The 12,025-nt window shown below is 46.8% G+C and overlaps 1 protein-coding gene across 1 annotated transcript in view; it reads left to right on the top strand.

Moving 5' to 3' along the window:
* Positions 1–2,582: 2,582 nt before the first annotated feature.
* ARFGEF2 (ARF guanine nucleotide exchange factor 2) overlaps positions 2,583–12,025 on the top strand; it is a 98,300-nt gene continuing 88,857 nt past the window's right edge. Inside the window, exon 1 of the mRNA XM_004430294.3 lies at positions 2,583–2,784. Coding sequence (XP_004430351.1) covers positions 2,664–2,784 — 121 coding nt within the window. The 5' untranslated portion in view covers positions 2,583–2,663. The remainder of the gene's footprint in view (positions 2,785–12,025) is intronic.

The following is a 12,025-nucleotide window of genomic DNA, read 5'->3' as shown; positions in this document are numbered from 1 at the left end:
ATGGGAAGTGGCTAGCAGCCTGAGCAGGGCTTTCTAGCCCCAAGAGACACCACACACCCCTTTTATAACTACGAGGCCTCCCTCGACTATTCTGAAATAAAATTTATAGATAATGAAATCTTCCTACACACATAATTTTTTAAAAAGATAATGACCTAACGAACAAGGATGAAACAAAAGGAAAGCTACGTATAATTTGCAAATTTTATTTCCATATATAAATGCTCAGGCACAATTACACTAAGAGATATAATAAAGCAGTCAGATACTGGCACCTAAAAGCAGAAACTGGGATGACGACAGCTACAAATGCAGGCTGATCAGGTGTGCTGTCATGGCGACTCAAATACCAGGGCCTGCATAAATGGTGGTGACGTGGTTTTGAACTGGTGAACAACATCTGTTCAAGTTCCACACAAAATGCAGTTTTCCCTTGAATTACAATAACAGTTGCATTCCTGAAAAATTCGATACATATTAAAACTGTGTGAAAAATTCTTTGTGTTTCTATGTAAAGTAGACGTACGTTCTAGGTTTAGATCATTATTAATAAGTTTTTCACCTCCGGGTCTCACCAGGGTTACACAAGCTGTTGTATTCAGCTGGTGGGTCGGCTGGGGGCTGGGCTCAGCACGGAAAGCTGGGATGACTGGGCTTCTCTCCTCATGTGCTCTTTCTTCCAGATGCTCCTGAGCATCCAAGGTCTCTCGGTGCCTAGGCTCTGGAACGCAGGCAGCCTCACTTCCTCCACTTTCTATTGGTCAAGACAAGTGACAAGCCTAGACCAAGGGGGTGGAGAAACAGAGTCCACTTCTTGACAGGAGGCACTGCAAAGCTGCATTACAGCCATGGAACTCATGTCCATGAAACATTCTACCCGGCTCTAGACCAGGCCCTGAGGATACAGCCTGCCCCTCTGTGGCCTACAGCCTAGTCAGACAACAAAGTCAACAAGTAAAAATTGTGAGAGAGTGCTATGAAACACATCAAACGGGGGAGGGGGGCAACTTCAGACAGAGTGGTCGGGGAGGGCCTCCCGGAGATGCTTGAGCTGAGACCTAAGCGTTTGAGCATGCCTGCATGGGAAGTTTCTGAGGTTTCCAAGAAACACATGGTCCTTGCGTGAACCCAACAGCACCACAGCTTCCCTTGGGGGAGGCGGGCAGTGTGAGAGGAGAGGCTCGAGGACATCGCCAGGGGTGGTGTGATATCAGGGGCAGTGGGATGGAGTGGAAAGTGCCCTGGGGCCAGAATATCTGTCTTCTTACACACATTTGCGGCTGTGTGACACTGGCCATCTCTGTTTCTTTCCCTGTCAGTCGCCCCCAAATACCCCCTGCCCTGTGCAGCACTGTGAGGAACTACAGGTTTACAAAAACAGACGGATACACTCCGGGGAGAAGTACACTTGGGGTGGTTCTCACGGGCAGCACCGTGCACAGATGTGGCACTGGATACACAGAAGGGCACCAAACCAGAGGCCAGGAGTTGGCTCGACTGCGGTGACAGGAGGTTGTGTGGAAGGTGTGTGTGTCCTGCTGACTCTCCCGTGTTGGAGAGTGTGCATGAACACACCTCCTGTCCCTCCCTCTCTTCCTTTCACCTCTCCTCTCCATCCAGCCCTCAAGCCCTACCTTCCGTTTCTCTCTCCATCACACCAGGTTTTCTTGCCAATCTTTCTCACCTCCTCCCCTTCACCTCCCTGTCACACCATTTCTTTCTCCATTTCATCCCTCTTCCCTTCTCCTAACTTCCCCCCTCTTCCCTTTATCCCTCTCTTCATCTCCTCTTCTTTTCCTCTCTTCTCCGCTCCTCTCCCCAACTCTCCTTCCTACCTCCTCTCCCCTCGCCCCTGCACTTCCTCTCACCCCATCTCCCCCTCTCTCTCCCCTCGCTCCTTCTCTTACCTCCACGCCTCCCCTCCTCTCGAGCCACCTCACCTCCTCTTCTAATCCCCCTCCTCTTTCCTCCTCCCCTCCTCTCACTCCATCACCTCTCTCTCACTCAATCTCCTCCTCTCCCCTCGCCTCCTCTTTCATCCTCACCACCTCCTCTTGCCCCTTTATCACCTCTCAGCAGTTCTCTTGTCTCCAATCTTCTCTTTCCCCTCCTTCCTTCCTCTCCTCCCATCTCCCCTCCTTCCTCGTCTCTTCTCTTACACCATCGTCTCCACTCCGACGCTCCTCACTGCCTGTCTCCTCACCTCCTCTCTGACCCCATCACCGCCTCTCCGCCCTTTCACCCCCTTTCCTCTGTCCTCACGTCGCCTCCTGACTTCACTCACTTCCATCCCCTCCCCTCCTCCTTTTCCCTTCCCTCCCCCGCCCCTCCCCTTCTCGCCCCGCCCCTTCTCGCCCCTCCCCTTCTCGCCCCTCCCCTTCTCGCCCACCTGGCCCCGCCCCGCCCCGCCCCCAGCCGTAGGCCCCGCCCCGGCGGGGTCACGGGGTCGAGGGACGCGCGGCGGCCGTAGCGGCCCCGCCAGTCACGTGGTCACGTGACGCGCTCCAACATGGCGGCGCCGTGGGGCCGCGGCATCGCTTCCTGACGGGGCGGCGCCGACGGACGCGGCCGGTGCTGGCCGGGACGCCGGGCCCGCAGCCTCGCTCGCCCGCTCGCTCGCGCCGCCCGTCCGCGGGGCCGCCAGCCCCCGCCGGGCCGGGGCCATGCAGGAGAGCCAGACCAAGAGCATGTTCGTGTCCCGGGCCCTGGAGAAGATCCTAGCCGACAAGGAGGTGAAGCGGCCCCAGCACTCCCAGCTGCGCAGGGCCTGCCAGGTGGCGCTCGGTGGGTGAGCTGCCCCGGCCCGGCCCCGCGCCGGCCGTTACCCCGCCCGGCCTCCTGGGCTCCACCTCCCCCCGACCCGAATCCCACCTCCCCGCCTCCTCATCAGCCCCCTGGGAAACTGATGCGGCTCGAGACTGGCCCAAGGTCACCTGGCAAGTTGGTGACAGCCAGGGCTGGCTCTCCAGCCTCCCAGCCCAGGGCTCTGCCCGCCACTCTCTGCCGTCCTGTTTCCTGCTTCCTTCCGTCGCCACCCTCCGAGGCGGTAGCCCGTGTCCGAAGTTTTTTCTTCACCTGCGCTCTGCTGGTTGGGGTTCCCCTGTGTGAGCAGAGCAGGTGCGAAGAGCTGCCCAACTGGTTTAGGGAAACCCCTGAGGCTTGCTTTGCAAGTGACGGATTGGAGAAGGTTTTCCTTTCATTTGGGGATCTTCCATAACTCCTTCAACGAAGGAATGTAGAGGGTTGTTTTGCATCTCCCAAGTATTGCAGTGTGCAAGAGATCTGCTTATTTCGGGCGGTCCATTAAAATAGAGGGTCTGTGAGGGCAAGGCTACTTGTCTGTTTTGTTCATCGCTGGACCCTCTGCACGCGCAACAGTACCGGGCACGTAGTAGATGCTGATTGAATGGACCCACAGATTATGGAGACAGAGAGAGAACTCTAGCTCCTTAAAACCTTACTAGTTGATTCCAACATCAACATCCTTTCAGTTTCGATCATTCAACACGTATTTACCACACGCCCACTGTGTGCCAGGCCCTGTGGTAGGCGCTGTCGTGGGCAACAAGGCAGACAAGGTGTTTGCCCTTATGGAGTTATACTGTGATAGGGGAGACAGAATAAGTATATAAGAAAATTAATGAGACATTTTTGAATACTAATAAGTACTTTTGTGAAAATAAAAGAGCGAGATGGGGGAAAGAGGGGCTGAGGACTGTTTTTGATATGGTGGTCAAGAAAGTAATCGTTTCTGAGGAGGCGATCTTTGAGCTGAGTACTGAAAGGCAAGAAGTATCCGCCATGTGGAGTTTCAGGAGAAGAGAGTTCTGGGCGGTGAGGATCAAAACATTTGACCAGAGCTGGCTTCAGGTTAATTCACCACCCCAATGCCTTTGGTTTGGAATCAGTAAAAAGACTTGTTTTTCCTAACAAATTGCCTGAGAAAGTTTGATTTTCTATCACAGAATGTGAGGTTGCCGTCACCTTTCTCCCTTCGTTTGGTGCAAGGCACAGCGCTGGAATTCTCTTGGGGCCTAGGAATGTGCTTGTGAACTTTGCACTTCTCTGGGAAGAGTGTCTGTGGGTTTCATCAGGTTTTTTAAAGGGTCTGAAACTTCCCTCAAGGGTCCAGAACTATTGATATAGAGATTGTTGTTGCTTAGATAATCTGGAAACAGATGCTAGTTCTGTGAAATTCAGGACTAATGGGAGGCGTTTACTGAGATTTAGATTTTTAAAGCTTTTCAGTTCAGAAAACCTAAGGCTAACTGTTGGATATTGTTTTATCAGGAATGCAGGATAAGTACTACAAAGCAGTTTGTTAGTTAGGCAAAAGCTTGATACTTATAACTCCACTTTGAAATCTGCCTGGATTCTACCCTCTCAACATTGCCTTAAGAGTATTGTTGCAGAAGTTTCAAAATAGTTATTTGGCAGAAAAGTTTTCATTCCCCCTACAGAAAACTTAACAAAATTTTCACAAAATCGTGTGTCACATTGTTGGAACCTACTTATAGAACTGTCTTAAGGGCCATAGCATTGAGAGCTTATGAGATATTTTTGGATCTTATCTTTGTTCAGAAGTTCAGATTTTTCCGAGCTAAGTTGTGGAATGCATGTTCAGTGTTTCAGTAGTGAATTGCGAGAAGTAACCTATATAGAAAGAAATTTGACTGCGGGTTAAATGAATAGCAAAATGACGTGGTGGCTCATCATTATCAAATTGGGTAATAGCAACTATTATAAGCGAACCTCTGCATAGTGTTGAGCTAAACTGGACACCTTTTTTAAGAGAGTAACTGTGTGTCATTGCTGTTAAATGGAAATGACTGCTTTTACTTATACACAATAGAAAACAGAGCAAAGTACCTGGTGGTATTTCACTCTGCATCTCAAGGCACCATCTTGTGTCCAGTAAAAGTGGCTGAAACCAGTCTGTATAAGAAGTGTTGCAATGTGGCTGGTATTTTAGAGATTACCATGTGTAGATTATTGTTAATTTTGATAAGAGGAACTGTAAATAACCGCTTAAAGTTGAAATGCTTGGATAATAGAGAGCACTTACAGGAAACAGCTTCTGTGGTACGATTCCACCAGTTGTAGTGTATTGGTGTAGGGAGTCAGGGCTGCAGGGCTGGATAGTATAGAGATTAGGAGCGTGTTCTCTGGACTTAAGACTGCCTGGGTTCAGAGCCCTTGCCTTCCACTTGCTCTCTGTGATCTTGGACAGATTTTATACCTTCCTCACAGGGTTATTATAAAAATGAGGTTAGTTGACAAGTCCCGAGAACTCAGTGTGTCGTAGGTGCTCGGTAAAGGCTTGCTGCTATTACTTATGTTTATTACTATTTTAAGCTGTGACAAACCACAGAAACTATAAGCGCGCTAGCTTGATATTCGTAACCTCCATTGGTTCCTTGTTCAGGAATGACTTATTGCTCTGTTCGGTTTGTAGAGGCAATAAATAAGAATGTAATTACACAACTAAAAGGCTGTGTTTATTGGAGTGTTAACTTGCTAAGCTCCATGATGACAGGGGTTGTCCCTTGTAAAAGCATCGATGATCAGGATGGACCAGGTTTGGAGTAATCTCAGTGATTCATCTGCACCAAATGCAAAGATAGGGACTGCCCAGTTAGGGGATTGTGTCTTTCCAACCTTGATCTGGAGAAATCAAAATACTGGGAGAGTATTCATCACTCCCAGGACATTGTTGCTCTTTACCTTGTTAATGAAGCTTTAATATATATTAATAATCTTGAACCTTTTAGCCCTCTGTTGGGGCACATAATTAAATTCTTAATCCTCCCTTTCATGACTGTCTTATTTAAGAGCCATTTTCTCCCATGATCTCTCTTTAAATGATATTTCTGCTCTTAAACTCTGTGGAGTTTGGAGAGTTGACAAGATAGTCTGAGTGTTTTTAAATTGGGTGTGGAAAAGTTTGTCTGGAAATGTGGAAAACTTTAACTGAATTGTTCTAATAATACTCTTTTCGTATATACATGTATGGTAAAAGATGCAGTATCTTATTTAACAATTTAATGTGCACAAATTGCTAAGTGCTCTATAATTGCTAGCTGTCATTATTCTTAGTCATTATCAAGAAAATATAAAAAGAATAGTAAACATACCTGTATATTTTTCATATGAAATTGAGTGGCTTTTTTAAAAAAATAGACTTTATTTATTTTTATTTTTTTTGTGAGGAGATCAGCCCTATGCTAACATCTGCCAATCCTCCTCTTTTTTTGCTGAGGAAGACTGGCCCTGGGCTAACATCCGTGCCCATCTTCCTCCACTTTATATGGGACGCCGCCACAGCATGGCTTGCCAAGCGGTACGTCGGTGCGCGGCCAGGATCCGAACCCGTGAACCCTGGGCTGCAGCAGCGGAGCGCGCGCACTTAACCGCTTGCGCCACCGGGCAGGCCCCAAATAGACTGTATTTTTTATAGCAGTTTTAGGTTCACAGCAAAATTGCACGGAAGGTAACAGAGAATTCTCATACCCCCTCCCCCTACACATGCATAGCCTCTCTTGTTATCAACATCCCTCACCAGAGTGGTACGTTTATTACAATGATGAACTTACATTGACGCATCATTACCACGCAACTGAGTGACTTTTTGAAATCACATGTTATGTAATAACTATAGGTTATCTCCTATGTACTAAGCGTTTCTGTTCCAGGCACAGTGCCATGTGCTTTACATGCAGTTTGGTCCTTACTATTATTATCCTCATTGAGGCCCAGAGAAGTTGGCCAGCGTGACTCAGCCAGTAAGCGGTGGAGCCAGGGTGTCAGGGTGTGAACACTGGCAGTCTGGCTCCAGAGCCCAAGATCTTACCCGTTACTCCCATGCTGACTGCTTCCCCATGTGAAGGTTCTTGTATGTAAAATACTCAGTGGAGTCTTGAAACAGGCATTATACTGCAGCGAAGTTTTGGTGAAGTTTCTGTAAGTAAAGCATTCAGTAAGTAAAGAGACCATATTTTCTGTAGTTGAATTTTGAGATGTATTTGAAAGCCTCTAGTCAAAAGGATCACATCTTTTTCTCTGCAGCTTTTTACTGCGTATGTCTTTGGTTTACTTTGATTTAGGGACTAACGGGAAGAAAAAATGAGGGTAAAGAGCGGGTTTCCCATAGCTTCATTTGGGTAACTAAGTTTTTCTGGTTTGTGACATCTCTCTCCATCAGCAGTAAACTCGCTCATTAATCATGGACACGTAATTCATGTCCGTCTTTGGTACAGCAGGCAAAGGGAAAGCAAGGCTCAGAGAGCAGCTTGCCCACATCTGCACAGCCAGGTGGGAGACAGCGACAACACGTGCTCTGTCCTGGCCTATAAATCATAAAATCCATTTTTAGATTTTTCTGCTCGAACTGTTTAATATATGGGATTTTAGAGACATGTGGGTCATTGGTGATCTTAGCTTGAGCTGTTTTGGTGGCATGATGAAGGTGGAAACCAGACTGGAGTGGGCTGAGGCCTGAGTGGGAGGTGAGGAAATAGACAGTGAGCACAGACAACTGTTTCCCAGAGTTTGGCTGTGGTGTGAAGGGGAGGAGGGAGGTGTGCATCATGGGAGTGTTTTTTTTTTTTTTTTCCCTGAAAGGTAGAAAAGACTTGAACTTGTTTAAATGCCATTGGGAAGGAGCCAATTAAGTGAGTACATTCACAAATCTTAGTTTTATATTAATGTGCAGAAAACATTCAACATTGACACGTCTATATGATACATGGTAAATTGCTTCTTCCTCCATATGATGTTGTTGTTCTTCTAATTTTGATGTGTTCAAAATAACCATTCTCACCATTAAGAAGAACCTAAGTGCAAAATTTGAAAAATACCAAAATTATCCCTAAATTGTCATAGCAAATAAAGTAAGGCTTTCAGTTGAAATACAGAATAAAACCTTTAATTTTAGCAAATTCTGGTGTTTTGATTAGACATTTCATACACAAGTGCCATAGATTATAAAAGTCTTGAGAAATAACAGGGCTTGGGACCCTGACAGATTACTTTATGTTGAAAAGCTTTATGATGATTCTTCAGGAGGAGGTCATCTGTCTAGAAATAGCATCTAAAAATTAGATTTTCATTACTGCAAAGCATTTACTTATTGGATTGGCAGAAAATTCATTGAGAGCTAAGTATGAAACTTTGCTTGTTGATTAGTCCTATGATCCCAGGCTAATAATTTAGCTTCTTTGAGCCTCAGCTTTCTGAAATGATAAAGGTGATAATACCCGTGTCACAGGATTATCGTAAAGGTTAAAGGAACTAGTGAAGTAAAGTAACTGACACACCTAACAGAAACCTGCTGAAATTCAGAGGTGCTGGTGTTACCACAGTTAAAGGAGAAGGAACTGAACACTGCTCTTCTCTGTCTCCCTTATTGGTTGGTTTGTGGACGTGTTTGCTACTCTCTGACATTTCAGCTCCAGGCAAGCAAGGGGTTGGATGATTTAGAGCTCTGTCCTGTGCTTGTAAGTCTCAGGGGAGACTGTAAGCAGTGCTAGGGAAAACAGTAAGACCGTTCTTTATGGAAAAGAGTGAACCTGTGAAAACGTGTACTTAATCAGCAAGTACATGGAGTCTCCTGTATAAATAGCTCAGAACTGTATTTAGTCCTCACCATTTTCAGCAGGCTTAGGGGGCCTACCAGGAAAATACTTGCCTTTCTTTCCAGCAAATTTATCTTAGAAAATAGTTTTATGTTTGCTAATTCATTCCTGGAGTCTTCCTATAAGAAGCTTCTTTTGGTTTACTGTCTTGGTTGTAAATAAATCTTTTAGCTTTTTTATTAGGTTTTATAGATTTGTCGGGAGAACAGCCTTCTTATTCTAGGACTTAAAATTCTTAAATTTTCCCTCAGTCCTGGGGGGTGGTCAGTGCATATTTGTTCTTTATATCGTCCTTTCATCTGTAGACCAAACCAGGCTGACATTCATTCAGAAAATTTTTATTTGGGTGTCGTACCTGGTGTCACAATGCAAGGGAAACAAAATAAACAAGGACCCCGTTCTCATGGAGTTTGCAGTTCATGGAGAAGAAGGACATTGTTCAGATGATCACATCATCTGGGTCATGCTAACAACCTGAGAAGTCCTGTGAAGGAGAAAAACCTTGTCCTGCAAGGGAGGGGAACAAAGGGGTGAGGGAAAACTTCCCTGAGGAAGTCCTGAGTTCTGAATGATAAATAAGAACTAAATAGGTTGGGGTGAGAGGCATTTTGGCAGCAGGGGTAAGGGCATGTGCAAAGGCCCTGTGGCAGAGAGGTGTGCAAATGTTAAGGAAACTAAAAAATACAACTGTGTGTGAATCTAAATTATCTCAAAATAAAAATTTTTTTTATTAAAAAAACAAGAAACTAAGAGAGGCCAGTCTGTGGTTGGAGCATGGTAAATGAGGAGAGAGAGTGTTTGGGGATAAGATGGGAGAGGTAGGGCAGGGCCCCACCATGCAGGACCTTGGAGGTCATGGTGAGGAGTTTGATTTTGAGACCAAAAGCAGTGAGACAACACTGAAGAGTTCTACACAGGGAAGAAGGTGATAGGATGACCAGGTTTGCAGTTTGGAAACATCACCTGGGCCGTAGTGCTCAGCACATCTTAGAGGAAGACCAGCAGGGTTGCCCAGGGACTAACGAGGAGGCAGTTACCATCTTCCAGGTGAGAGATGTTGGTGGCCTAGACTTAGAGTGGTGACAATACAAATAGAGCACAGTGAAGGTATTCTCCGCTTGTTTAGAAGGTAAAGCTAACAAAACCTGGTGATGGGTTGGGTAAGAACATGAGAAAGGATTGACTGTCAAGTTTCTGACTCCCCCAAGTGGATGAACGGTGGTGCCGTTCTCTAAGATGGGAGTGTGGGAGGACCATCTGGAGAGAGCTGGGGGAGGAGATTGATCTGAGTTGGGCCTTGGATGTGTTGCGTTTCCCCTGCCTTTGAGCATCCAGCTGGACAGGTGGAGTAGGAGGTGGATGGATGTATGAGCCTGATGTTCATAAGACGGGCCTGGGCTGGAAATTGAGATTTAGGAGTCTTCAGAGCCTAGCTGGGAATTGAAGGTGTAGGTGAGGATGAGGTGGCCTAGGGAGAGAGTGTACAGAGAAGGAGAGACGGGAGCCTGGGCCTGGGCCTGGGCCTGAGGAACCCCGGCCTGCCCAGCTGGGCAGAGGAGGCTGAGTCTGCAAAGGAAATGGAGAAGAGATGGGGCAAGAAGCAGAGGGCAGATGAGAATGTGTGCTAGTGAAGCCAGAAGTAGAGAACATTTCAAGGAGGGTGAGGTCAGTCAGGTCAAATGCAGCAGGGAGGTGAAGTCAGGTGGGGACTGGAAAAATGCCCATCAGATTTAGAGACGTGTGGGTCACTGGTGACCTTAGCTTGAACTGTTTTGGTGGTGCACCGACGGGGAAAGCCAGACTGCCTGGGCTGAGGCACGAGTGGGAGGTGAGCATAGACTACTCTTTCCCAGAGTTTGTCTGTGGTGTAGAGGGGAGGAGGGAGCTGTGGATCATGGAGGCTTTTTGTTTTTTCTTTTTTTAAAGGTAGAAGAGACTTGAACTTGTTTAAGTGTCATTGGGAAGGGAGCCAGTTGAGGGAGAGGTTAAATAATGCAGGAAAGAGAAAGGGCAGTTTATTCATTCAACAAATATTGAGTGCCTACTTTGTGCCTAGGAATTCCTAGGTGCTGGACTAGAACAGACAAAAGTCTCTGTTGCCATAACCTTTATATTCTACCTGGGAAGACAGATAATGAATGCACTGATACAAATATGTCCCGGGTGGTAAATACTGTAAAGAAAAATTAGAGAAATCAGAGTGGAGTGAGAAAATAAAGCAGGTTAGGAGACAGAATGACAAGGAGGGCTTAGGGTGTCAGTTTTAGCTGGTGAGGGAAGGCCTCTCTGAAGAGGTGACATTTGAACGGTGATCTGAAGGAAGTGAGGCCGTGAGCCATGCGGATATCTGGGGGAGGGAGGGCATTCCAGGCAGAAGGAATAGCAAGTCCACACGCCCTGAAATAGGAACATGCAGCAGGTAGGCCAGGGGCAGGGTGGTGGAAGGGGAGATCAGAGGATAGCAGGGTCAGATCTTGTAGAGGCTTGGAGGCCAAGGTCAAGATTTTGGATTTTACTCAGCCTGAGATGGGAAGCCAGTGGGGAGTTTTGAGCAAAGGAGCAGATGTAATCTGATTTACATCATGAGGGTTGTGGATAATCTGTTTTGAGCAGATGTAATCTGATTTACATGTTAAGGAAATCCCCCTGGCTGCTGTGTGGAGATGTGGGGTGGGAAGAAGGGTAAGAGCTGAAGCAGTGAGACCAGTTAAGAGGCTGTTGTGGTGGGCCAGGGGGAGATGATGGAGGCTTGGCCTAGGGTAATGGTGGTGGCCTAGCATGGTGAGAAGTGATCAGATTCTAGAGGGGCGGAGAGCATGAAGTTCCTGAGAAGGCGGGTAGGGATGGGAGACTACAGAGGTGAAGGGGTTGGGCACTAACTGTCTTCTGGCAGGAGAGAGTGGAGGGTGGGTGCTGAAGAAGCTCACTTTGTAGGTTTGCTAACAGGAAGTTGAGGGAGTCTCCTGTGGTGTCTTCTGATTTCTGCATGAAATAGGAGGCCAGTCCATCGGTTGTGAGTAAAGAGGAAGGTGATGATTAGGAGGGAGACATGAGGTATTTGAGGAGAGTAGAGAAATGTGCAGTAGTCTTTGGGGAAAGTTAGAGAAAATGGGTTCAACTGGCAGTATTTGGGTTCCATTTGTGGTCGGTGATTATGGCTTTATAGACCTACTAACTTGCCCTGTTGTCAGAGGTCTGGTTGTTAGGTGGAGACAGGATAAAGGAGATGGTAGTATTATCTAAGTTTGGGATTTTGCCAGAAGTTAAGACTAAAAGTCAGAGAGAGTCAAGGCTATTGGTTGCCTGTCATTCCGATAACAGTCCTGCTAATGGGGTCCATCCTGGAAAACGATAAAAGAGGAAAGCTGACATGTTGGCCTTGTCAAGGTCTG

The sequence above is a fragment of the Ceratotherium simum genome, chromosome 21, assembly GCF_057802395.1.
Source record: "Ceratotherium simum simum isolate JZ-2026a chromosome 21, ASM5780239v1, whole genome shotgun sequence".
Taxonomy (NCBI): domain Eukaryota; kingdom Metazoa; phylum Chordata; class Mammalia; order Perissodactyla; family Rhinocerotidae; genus Ceratotherium; species Ceratotherium simum.
The sequence above is the reverse complement of the archived record's forward strand: the minus strand, read 5'-3'. Positions and strand labels throughout refer to the sequence as shown.